Source organism: Capricornis sumatraensis, chromosome 14 (assembly GCF_032405125.1).
Source record: "Capricornis sumatraensis isolate serow.1 chromosome 14, serow.2, whole genome shotgun sequence".
Taxonomy (NCBI): domain Eukaryota; kingdom Metazoa; phylum Chordata; class Mammalia; order Artiodactyla; family Bovidae; genus Capricornis; species Capricornis sumatraensis.
The window spans coordinates 40,091,120-40,103,704 of record NC_091082.1 but is presented as its reverse complement, the minus strand read 5'-3'; the positions used below and the strand labels follow the sequence as shown (position 1 = coordinate 40,103,704).

The 12,585-nt window shown below is 37.5% G+C and overlaps 1 protein-coding gene across 1 annotated transcript in view; it reads left to right on the top strand.

Moving 5' to 3' along the window:
* The window catches only part of CATSPERE (catsper channel auxiliary subunit epsilon), a 147,554-nt gene that overhangs the window by 78,562 nt on the left and 56,407 nt on the right, over window positions 1-12,585 (top strand). Inside the window, exons 10-11 of the mRNA XM_068985726.1 lie at window positions 1,753-2,230; window positions 7,692-8,134. Of these exons, the coding sequence (XP_068841827.1) occupies window positions 1,753-2,230; window positions 7,692-8,134 (921 nt within the window). The remainder of the gene's footprint in view (window positions 1-1,752; window positions 2,231-7,691; window positions 8,135-12,585) is intronic.

The following is a 12,585-nucleotide window of genomic DNA, read 5'->3' as shown; positions in this document are numbered from 1 at the left end:
TGGCACACAGGCTTAGTTGCTCTGCAGCATGTGGGATCTTCCCGAGCCAGGGACAGGATCTATGTGCCTTGCATTGGCAAGTGGATTCTTAACCACTGAACCACCAGGGAAGTCCCCTATTCTGGTTTTGTTTTTTTTAAATCATCTACATATTTTAGCTGTAATTCCCCATCTCTGAATTCTTGCTTGTCTTTCCACTAGATTTTCAGTGTTTCATCATAGCAGTTTTCTTTTTTGCTGTGCCTGGAGTCTCAGCACTGACGAGATTCCAGAGATCTCTTCATACTTTGTAACTGAGTCACCAGCTTTCCAAATCCTAAGAGAGCTGTCTCTGCTGCCAACCTTTTTTTTTTTTAATCACTGAGGATTTCTCTTTCCTTTCTCATCAGCCCCAGGATTTTCTTGCCTTAGAAGATTTCTCTCTCTTCTGCTTCCCTGCCCCTAATCCTTGCATGGCGACTGCTTTTTACTCTCAGTGAAGACCGTGTATATCTCAGAGGAGAGCTTGTCTTAGCTCTCTTATCCACTTCCTGTATACGGTAACAGAGCATCCAGAATGCTGACAGATGTCTCTCAACTTTGTTGCCCTGGTGCCTGTCCCCTCCCTGTCCTTAGAAGGTTACTGCTTTATATTTGGGAGAGGCCATGAATGCATCAGAGGGATTGTTCCACTTTCCTGCCTTGCCCCAAGACCTTGGCTTACTATACCCAAGTGAAGATCTATAGGAAAGAGTTTTGGGTAGGTATAATCTCATTACATGGCTGGGGCTCACTGGAGTTCCCATCTATTATGTTTATGACCAATTCCCATTCCCCTCCCTCTGCCAAGAATAGTGAGAATAACTGAGTCTTTTCTATAAAGGGCTCATCATTTTGTTTCTAATCTATTTCCTTCTTGAGAATTGTTTTGCACTCATTTTCAGCAACAGAAGTTCTAGGTTTTAAATTGAATCTTCATTTGGTAAAATGTCTTTTTACCCCAAATGGTCTCTCTCTCTCTTTTTTTTAATTATCAGTTCAATTTCTTTCTACATACTGTTTGAGTATAGACTAAATATTTGTACATTAAATAAATGTACAAATTTCTTTATTTGGGGAGACAAGATATGCACAAAAGACTCTGTTGATTGTCATGGACATAGAACTTCCATTTTAAGTAAAAATCTTTAAGAATTAGAACCAGTTGGGGGAGGGGAGACAGGGTAAAGGGGGTACTTGGCTCCCTAAATGAAATTACACCCACTGAATCTCAGACGTAGCAACTCTGGGTGGTTTTCCCCTCTTACAGTGTCCATCAAAGGGTAGTACTGATTTGTCTCAGGTTTTAAGTTCTCTCTTCTCTTTAGCAAAGGAAGTTGGAATTCCAAAAATAACGTTTGAAATATCCTTATTTCTTGACCTTAGTAAACATCAAAGTCTAAGGGACACTCTTGGTCAGAGTAGATAAATACATAAGAAAAGAGAAGGCTAATGCTCTTTAAGGATTTAAAAGGGGATTTAAATTAATTATTTCTATTGATAGAAAAAGTATACAAAAGAATAAAATTATTGGAATAATTTATTTTTATACCTATGTGTAATAGATTTCAGTGTAACTTCTATGTCTGAAATATTGTTCAGAAATACAGTACAAATTAAACCTAGTAGGTAGTTACTGTGTTTTATTTTTAAATGTTGCAAAATAGGAGACAGGAATTGTTAGCACCTTCTCTAAAATCAAAGGTATTCTAATTGTTTTCTATTTTGTCACAGGATAAAGAAAGAAGAAGCAACATGGCAATCTGGACAGAAAATGAAGTTTATCTTGGATATGCTCTTCTTAAATTTGTTAAAATATTAACTACCGAAAAACTAAAAGGACTTCTAAAGATGTCACCAACTGCTACTCTGACTATACACAATGTTGAGTATACAGGACACCCTTTGGAACTTGCCTTGTTATTAAATTACTGCATTATATGTAACACCTCCAAAACAATTTACCTAGTGATATACAATGAAGATACAATAAAATGGGTATTCCAAGACTTTGCATTAGATGTCACTATAGACACTTTTTTAATTCCATATTTCTTACATTCAGCAATGCCAGAATTATTACTATGGGACAAACATAGGATCTACTATTATTATCATAATTTCAGAGATACTGGAGTTATACAAACAACTACAGAATTTGGAAATCTATCAAGGTTATCACAAAACAGCATTATTCATAATGTTCTTATGGGTAAGTTATCTTCAATCTGCAAAAATTATTCTAGAATTCATAGATATCTTCCTTATGAAGATGTACAATTTTAATGCATTAATATATGGTGTTTTGGGTAAAGATGTTTAGATGTTTAACCATCTAAAAATGGTTATCTTTAAAATTATCTTAATGCTAACTAGGATCTCATAAGGGACTTCCCTGGTGGCTCAGACAGTAAAGAATCTGCCTGCAATGCAGGCTGCCCACTTTGATATTCTTGCCTGGAGGATTCTATATACAGAAGAGTCTCGTGGGCTACAGTCCATGGGGTCGAAAAGAGTCGGACATGACTGAGAGACTAACACTTTCACTTTTTTTTCAGGATCTCATAAAGCAAAATGGCAAACTCAAGTTCTTTTTTCAGAGGTTCATTCTGATCGATCAGCAGATACACATGCAACTTACATATGTGTTTTCAGTGTAGGAGGTGATGTGTGGTTGTATTCACTTCCTAGGACTTAGGGCTCCCATAACAAAAGTACCACAAACTGGTACAAACTTAAAGCCTCAGAAATTTATTTTCTCAGTTCGAGAGGCTAGAATTCCACATTTAAAGTGTTGGCAGGGCCATACTCCCTCTGAAATCTGAAGGAATCTTTCTTAGCTTCTGTGACTTGCTGGCAAACCTTGCCATTCCTTCCTTGCAGCTGCAACATTCCAGTCACTGCCTGTGGCATCACATAGCATTCTTCCTGTCTCCATACACTATCTTGTTATAAGGACACCAGGGCCAACCGTAGCCCAGAATGATCTCATCTTAACTAATTACATCTGTAATGACTCTGTTTCCAAATATAGTCATGTTCTGAAGCAGCATTTGGAGTTAGAAGTTCAACATAACTTTTTTGAGGGAACACAATTCAATGAAACTGAATTCTATAACAGGTGTTGTAGAGTTAATCCCATCTGTTTTCAAGTCTATAAAAATGTCATTTAACGTTTCCAAACCTCAGTTTTCTAATCTAAAATATATTAATAGGACTGTCACATTGACTAGATAAGGGATTGTATATAAAATGCTTAGAATAATACTTAGCAAGTGGCAAGCCTTTAACTAATAGTAGTTATTCTTGGGCTTCCCTGGTGGTTCAGGGGTAAAGAATCCACCGGCCAATGCAGGAGACACGGGTTCTATCCCTAATCAGGAAGGATCCCACATGCCTCGGAGCAACTAAGCCTGTATGCACAACTATGGCACCTGTTCTCTAGAGCCTGGGAGCCATAATTACTGAAACCTGCATGCCTTAGAACCCGTGCTGCACAACAAGACGATCCACATCATGAGAAACCCACACACCACAGCTAGAGTAGCTCCTGCGCTCCACAGCTAAAGAAAAGTCAGCACAGCAACGAGGACCCAGCACAGCCAAAAATAAATAAATTTGTTAATCCAATGGCCAATTTCCAGTCATCTTTTGTGATCTGTCAGCAGCATTTGAAACAATTCAACATGGCCTTTTTCCTGAAACACCTTTTCCCAAAGACTTTTGAGGGTATTTTTTATTTTCCTCCTACTTCACCAGCCTCAGCCTCTTTTCCATTCTCATCTTCTGAATTCCTAAATGGAGAAGTACCTCTGAACTCTGTTTACACTGATTCTTTGCCCTCCAGCCATGATCCCTAGCCTGAACTCCAAACTGCTATTTCTTACTACCTCTTGATACTTTCACTCAGATGACTAGTGGGCATCTCAGACTAACATATCCAAAACTGAATCCTTGAGTCCCTCACCCACACTGCAGCCTGCTTCTTCCCTTGTTGTCCCCTATCAAGTAAACAGCTCTTCTTTTCTTCCAACCACAAACCTTGACCTCATCCTTGAATTCTCCCCTTTTACATCTCATAGCAAGCCATTATCAAATCCTGCTGGCTATGTGTAAAAAGTATATCTAAAACCTAACCTTTTTGCACCATTCCCACTCCAGTCCAAGACCCTATCCTCTCTAGCCCATAAGTATAAGAGTTTTTTAAGTGGTCTCTCATCTTTTATCCATGTGTCCCCATCATCAACCAGGTTAGGGTACACCTAGCAGCCAGAATGAGCCTTTGAAAATATATGCAAAATCATATTCCTCTGCTTAAAACCCTCACTTGGCTTCTTATATCACTCAGAATACAATGTAAAACCTTAGCATAACCTGAAACACAGTATGAGATCTGGCCCTAGACTCTGATGTGGTCTCCTATCACTTGACTCTTTGTTCACTGTTACCTAATCAGACTGGCCTCTTTGCTATTTCTTGGATATCTACTGCCAAGAATATTCTTCACTTTGATATTGACAACTCTTCTACTTAATTCAGGCTAAAGTCCAAGTATTTTTTTATGTGTGACTTCTCTGATAATGTCATAATATGAAAGGACTTTCCAATTGTTAGAAATATTGTCATATATTTTCTGTTAATAATTTAACTTTGGGAGTTCCCTGGTGATCCAGTGGTTAAGAATCTGCCTTACAATGCAGGGACACGGGTTCGATCCCTGGTTGGGAAACTGGGATCCCACATGCACCACAACTAGAGGGTCCATGCACTGCAAATGGAGAGTCCGTGCACCGCAACAGAAGATCCTCTGTGATTCAGTGAAAATCCCATTTGCAACTAAGACCCGAGGCAGTCAAATAAATCCTAAAATAAAATTTTTAAATATTTTAAAAAATAGTTTAACATTATAATTCTTATGTTTCAATCTTTAATTCATCTGTAGTATTTGGTGTAAGTTAGAAACCTAATTTTATTTATTTTTCCTCTGAAACCTGGTATTGCCTTCAGATCAGTCTTCTGTTAAGCAAAGCTTGCCCCGCAGATCTGAAATGCCGACTTTGGCATGTATTTATTCCTCATGTTAAGCGAGTCCAGCTTTAGGCTATTCCCTCCCACTCATCTGTCTTCACAAGATCTATATTGTTCCGATCACTGCAGCTTTAATCACCTAACACACTAAGTGTGTGTGTTTAGTCACCAAGTGTGTGTGTCCAACTCTTTGTGACACTATGAACTGTAGCCCACCAGGCTCCTCTGTTTATGAGATTTCTCAAGCAAGAATACTGGACTGGGTTGCCATTTCCTTCTCCAGGGGATCTTCCCTACCCAGGGGTTGAATTCACATCCTTTGCATTGGCAGATGGATTCTTTACCACTAAGTCACCAGGAATGCCCCTAACACACTATATAATTTACTTATTTTATGTTTATTGGTTGCTGTCCCTAAAGGAATGTAAGCTACAAAGGAAAAAAATCTTCTATTTTCTTACTAATGTGTCCTCCCAACTATCTAGAGTGGTGTGTAGCTATAGTTGAGCATTCAATAAATATGTAATGAATAGATGATTGCATATTTGCCATATATTCCCAATCAGGAATGTTATATGTCTTCATTATTTTTATTTTCTTTAATTGGTCTATTAAATTCTTTCATCTCTTCTTCAGTCAGTTTTAGATGTTTGTATTTATTGGCAAAGACTTCACATTTTAATGTTCAAGTTTGTTACATATCTGTATTTGTATTCTCTTGTTCATATATAATATTGTTTATGTCCCTACTTGCTAGTTTGCAAGATATTTATTATTTTTAGAGGTTTTTTGGGTTTTGTTTTCCTTTCCTTTGAAAAGAACTGCTTTATTTATCAACTCTACATCCTTTTTTATTTAATTCCTTAATTTCTGCTTTTATTATTAATGATTCTTTTATATAGAGTTATATAAAAATTATGCAAACTTTTATGTACAGTGTTCTTATTCTCATTATTTAAAAAAATAATTTCTAATTTTCATCTTAACTTCATGTTTAATCCAAAATTCACTTAATAGTGTTTTAATGAGCAGTGTGATAGGAAAATAGGAGTATGTTGACACTTACTATAATATTCTGATCCTAAAAAACAGCATTTCTGATTTGAGTTTGTTTAGAATATAATTTATGGCATTTTGTGAAAATGTTATTTAATTATTTAGATTCCAAATGTAAGGTGCAAAAGCACAAAACACTCTGAATCTCCCTAACTCTTTTATTCACCTTTCTCCTTTCATCTAGTCCTTTCTAAGTATTGTTTTTGAAAATTAAAGAAGGTATAATCCTGGGAGCTGGACACAGAGTGTCGTATCTGAAAAGAAAGCTATGAAACCAACTAGTCCATCTGTTCATTTTATAGATATGGTTATAGGATCAAAGAGGTTAAGAAATGTACTCTTTATGAACGTCTATAACTTAGTTATAATACTCTATTAAGGGGAGAAAGTTGATTATTATTTATAGAGCGAACCTGAAAAGGTGCTAGCTCCTTCGCTACCACCTTTTCTTCATCCCAACTGCATTAGCCTACTATTGCTGCTGGGCTTCCTACGGTGGCTCAGTGGTAAAAAGAACCTGCCTGCCAATGCAGGAGATGCTGGAGACACAGGTTCGCTCCCTGGGCCAGGAAGATCCCCTGAAGGAGGACATGGCAACCCACTTCAGTATTCTTGCCTGGAAAACTCCGTGGACAGAGGAGCCTGGCAAGCTAAAGTCCATGGGGTCACAAAGAGGTGGACACAACTGAGCGACTGAACATGCACACACTATGGCTGCCATAAAAAATATCACAGACCAGGTGGCTTAAAGAATAGAAACATATTTTTTCACAGTTCTGGAGGCTAGAAGTTCAAGGTCAAGATGTCATCAAGGTTGGTTTCTGACCAGCTTAGAGACAGTGCCCACCTTCTCACTGTGCCCTCACATAGCCTTTTTCCTTTGTGCCAGCAGAGAGAGAAAGAGATCTCTGGTGTATCTTCCTCCCCTGATAAAGACATCAGTCATATTGGATTAGGGACCCATCCTTCTGACCTCATTTAACCTTAATTACCTTGTTAGAGCCTCTACATTCAAATACAGTCGCAATGAGAGTTAGGGCTTCAACACAGGCATTTTGAGGGGACATAATTTGGTCCATATCACAGTACTTCCTAATAAATCCATTCCTGTCATACTCATCCTCATTATTATTTAATGCACTAATTCAAGCTCTTTCTTGTATGTTAATGTGATTATAAAAGTCATACAGTGAATGCAAGAAGAAAGGTATGCAGAAAAAACAAAGTGCTCTGCTATGAAGTGGGAGAACAGCTCTCAAACATCATGTAAAGTTATGCGTTTGTGTCTGCACACCTTGATTTTCTCAAAGTATATAAATATCATTATGAAAGAAATTATTTTGGTTAATAGTGCACTTAAGTAGGGGCTTCCCTGGTGGCTCAGGTGGTAAAGAATCTACCTGCAATGTGGGAGACCCAGGTTCGATCCCTGGGCTGTGAAGATCCCCTGGAGAAGGGAATGGCTATCCATTCCAACATTCTTGCCTGGAGAATCCCATGGACAGAGTAGCCTGGCCGGCTACAGTCCATGTCAGCATGGATTTATGTTAACTTAGAGTAACAAAAACTTTTCTCTTTTTTTTTTCCAGATTATTATGGAAATATTGTGGTAAAAATGGAAAACAATGTAATGTTTTATTTCAAGATTAAAATCAAAGATGCAATAAAGCTACATCTATGGACAAATAGCACAGTAAAATCATTCATTTCTTTTAAACCATCTGGTCATATGTATCTCATATATGTTTTTGAAAATGGCAAAATATATGCAGAAGAATATCCCTTAAAACTGGAAGCACAAAGTATAACTTTCAAGACAAAAGAAAAGTGCCCCTATGTGGCATTTCATAATGATATTTTTAATTTTTTTTACTTTTTGGACAAGGGACAAAACCTGTCCCTCTGGGCTCAAATAGTCTATTCAGAAAATATTGGTCTATATATTGTTGTGGAATCATATGGCCCCAAAATATTAGAAATAAAAGATCAGGTTCAGTATGAAGTTACCTCAAGATATTACAGTAAAACCACAGTAAGTTAATATTTTGAAATTCTTTGATTTTAATAAATGTAAAATTATAATATTAACATTTTTTTAAAAAAAACAAATTTCTCTTCAAATTTAGCTTTGAAATATTGAGAAATATGTATGTTTTTAATGAATAATGATATGATAACTCATTAACTTCTGAGTGACAGTTTTTACTTTCAATATCCAGGGCCTCTTTGCCACTTAAAAGCACATTCTTATAGAACTCTTTTACTGTCAATTATATTGTTCACTTCCCTTTTAAAAAAAATAGTATGTGACTGTTTTGTGGAGTTCTATCTGCTATCTATTGCACTGTAACACCACCATAAACATAACACCTTCGAACAACAAGTTCTGTGAGGCAACAATTTGGGTTATGAGTAGATGGGCAGGACAGCTAGTTTCATCTTGGGTTTACTCATGAGGCTGTAGTCATCTGGTGGTTTGCCTGGGACAGGATAATGTAAGATGGCTTCATCTGTATGTCAAATATTTGGCGCAAGCACTGGCATGTTAGTATAGGAGGCCTCAGGTGGAGCACTTGTCTCTGTCCCATGTGTCCTGTATCCTCCAGGCTGGACCTGGCTTCTTCACATGGCAGTCTGAGGACAGTGTTCCAAAATGGTGAAAATGGAAGCCGCAAGGGCTTTCAAGTCCAACATTTGGCTACAGTTGTATTTGTCAAATCAATTCACAAAGTCTGCTCAGATGGGTGCCCCTCCAAATGCCCATACAGGCAAGGGGCTGGTGGGTGGAAAAGGGCCTTGCAATGGGGGCTCTGCCCTTTGTGCGCCACTCAACATTGGCACTTGCTCCTATGGTAACCCAGGCTTCTTCCCTCAAACTTTCCAGTTTGTGGAGCTCCTTACTCCAGGAGATGTTGCTTCACAGCCAACAGCTGTCCCCTCCCTGGGTCTGCTCTCCAAACCCCACTTTCCAGCACCCAGCCCTGCTCTGTACCAGGAGACACACAACTCAGGCTGGGGTGTGCAGGGGGCAGCATGGACCATGAGCACAGTTCTTACTTTTGTTCTGCCTTCCACAGATCAGTTGTTGTGTTCCCCTCTGATCATGAAAGGTCCCTTTCTGTCCCAGTGGGTTTCCCTACTGGGAGGGCGCTTCTTTGAGTTGCAGGACCCTCTCCTCACCCTCAGCCCCCCTCCAGGGGTGCTGGTCCCTTCCCATTTCCTCTTTTCTTTCTTTTTTTTCTTTCTTTCGTCCTACCCAGTTGCATGGGAACCTTTCTTGTCCTTTTAGGTGTCCAAGATCTTCCACTAGTATTCAGCAGGTGCTTTGTGAGAACTGTTCCATTTGTAGATGTATTCTCGATGCACTTGTGAGGAGACGTGAATTCTACCTTCTCCTAGTCTGCCATCTTGACTCCTCCTCCTGTTGGGTTAAATTTATTCCTGTGTACTTTATTCTTTCTGGTGCAACTGTGAATGGAATCATTTTCTTTTTTGAAGACTTATTTTTTAGTTTCATTTCACTTCTTTGGCTGTGGTGAGTCTTCACAGCTGCATGTGGGCAGTCTCTAGTTGTGATGAGTGGGGGTTACTCTCGTCCTCTCTGGTTGCTGTGGCTTCTCTTGTTGCAGAGCACAGGCTCTAGCAAGTGGGCTTCAGTAGTTGCAGTGCATGGGCTCAGTAGTTGTGACTCATATGCTCTAGAATGCAAGTTCAGTAGTTGTGGCTCATGGGCTTTAGTTGTTCCATAGCATGTGGGATCTTCCTGGACCAGGGATCAGACTTGTGTCTGTGGCACTGCAAGTTCGATTCTTACCCACTGAACCACCAGGGAAGCCCTGGAATTATTTTCTTGATTTGTCTTTCTGACAGACCCTTATTAGTGTATAAAAATGCACCAGATTTTTATATATTGATCATGAATTCTGTACCTATATTGATTTGTCTTTTTGGTGAAGTCTTTAGGACTTCTTTACATATTGATATAATATCAAGTCATCTTCAAGTAGTGACAGTTTTATTTTTTCCTCTTTAATTTGGATGCCTTTTATTTGTTTGCTTGCCTAATTACTCTAGCTAGAACTTGAATAAAAGTGGTGAGTCTTGGTCCAATCTTAGAGGAAAAGCTTTCAGCTTTTTGCCATTGAGTATGATGTTAGCTATGAGGTTATCGTGTATCGGCTTTATAACGTTGGGGTTTGTTCCTCTATAAACACTTTGTTGAGAGTTTTTTTTATCATAAATGGGTGGTGAATATTGTCAAATGCTTTTTCTGCATCTATTGAGATAATCATATGATTTGTATCCTTCATTTTCTTAATGTGCTGTATCACATTGACTGATTGGTACATGTTGAACCATCTGTGCATTCCTGGAGTAAATTCTACTTGATCATGATGTAGAATCCTTTTAGTGTATTGATGAATTTATTTTCCTAAATTTTGGTGAGAATTTTTGCATCTGTGTTCATCAGGAATATTGACCCATGATATCCTTTTCTGGTGGTATATTTATCTGGCTTTGGTATCAGAGTAATCCTGGCATTGTAAAATCAGTTCTGAAATGTTTCCTTCTCTATATTTGTGGAAGATTTTAAAAAGGATTGGAATTGATTCTTCTATAAATATTGGTAGAATTTACTAGTGAAGCCATTTTGGTCATGGAGTTTTTTGGGAGGTTTTTGGTTACTGATTCAATCTTCTCACTAGTAATTTGTCTATTTGGATTTTCTACTTCTTAGTGATTCAGTCTTGTAGGTTACAGGTTTCTAGGAATTTATGCATTTCTTCTAGGTTTCCCAATTTGTTGGCATATAATTGTTCATAGTAATCTGTTATGATCTTTTTTATGTCTATAGTATCAGTTGTAATGTCTTCTCTTTCATATCTGTTTTTATGTGTTTGAGTCCTATCTCTTTTTTCTCAGTGAGTCTAACTAAAGGTTTGTCAATATTGTTTATACTTTTTAAAAAATCAACTCTTATTTTCATTGATCTTTTTTATTGTCATTTTGGTCTCCACTTATTTCTGCTCTGACCTTCATTATTTCTTTCCTTCTACTGACCTTAGGCTTGTTTAGGCTTTGTTTTTTCTTGTTTTTCTAATTCTTTGAGGTATTAAATTAGACTTTTTGCTAACAATTCTTATTTCTTGATGTAGGCCATTTATCACTATGAGCTATCCTCTTAGAACTGCTCTGGTGCATCTCATAAATTTTGATATGTTGATATATCAAACATATTCCATGATATGTTGGCTTTCCATTTTCATTTGTCTCAGAAATTTTTATTTCTCCTTTGACCCATTGTTTGTTCAGCAAAATCTGTGAATTTTCCAGTTTTCTTCTTATAATTGATTTCTAGCTTCATATCATGTAGTCAGAAAAGATTCTGGATATAATTTAAATCTTCTTAAATTTATTAGGACTTGTTTTGTGGCCTAATATATAATCTATCCTGGAGAATATTCCATGTGCTTTGGAGAAGAATTCTTTTGCTTTTGGATGGAATGTTCTTGATATGTCTGTTAAGTCATTCTGGTATAAGATGTTGTTTAAGGCCAATGTTTCCTTGTTGGTTTTCCATCTGGATGATCTATCTATTGATTCAGGTTGGGAACTGAAGTTACCTGCTATTATTGTATTGCTATTTCTCATTTTAGCTCTGTTTATATTTGCTCTATATGTTTAGGTGCTCCTATGTTAGGTGCATAAGTATTATATCATTTTGGATTGATCTTTTGTCATTATATAATGACCTCCTTTGTCTATATTATAGTCTTTCTTTTAAAGTATGTTTTGTCTGATAATTATGGCTATCCCATTTTTCTTTTGATTTCCATTTGCATAAAATCTTTTTCTATCTCTTCAATTTCAGTCTGTGTGTATTTTTACATCTGAAGTGAGTCTCTTATAAGCAGAATACAGAGGGTTTTTTTTATTCTAAGTTGCTTCGGTCATGTCCGATTCTTTGCATCCCTGTGGACCATAGTCCTCCAGGTTCCTCTGTCCATGGGATTCTTCAGGCAAGAATACTGGAGCGGGTTGCAACACCCTCCTCCAGAGGACCTTCCCCACCCCGGGGGCAAACCCATGTCTCTTATGTCTCCTGCAGTGGCAGGCGGGTACTTTACCACATGCCACCTGGGAAGCCCTCTGCATACACATGGGTTGTTTCACCCATTTAGCCATTCTATATCTTTTAATTAGTTATTGATACATATGTACTGCCATTTTGTTAACTGTTCCTAACTTTTTTGTAGTTCTTCTGTGTTCCTTTCATCTTTTCTGATCTCTTCCTTTCTGGTTTAACTTTTTTAGTGGTTTGCTTTAATTCATGTCTCTTTATCTTTTGTGTATCTCATTTAAATTTTTGCTTTGTGGTTACTATGTGGCTTACATACAAAAACTTATATTTATAATAGTCTATTTTAAGTTGATAACAACTTACATTTCATCGTAGTCTAAAGCTCTATATTTTTACACCCC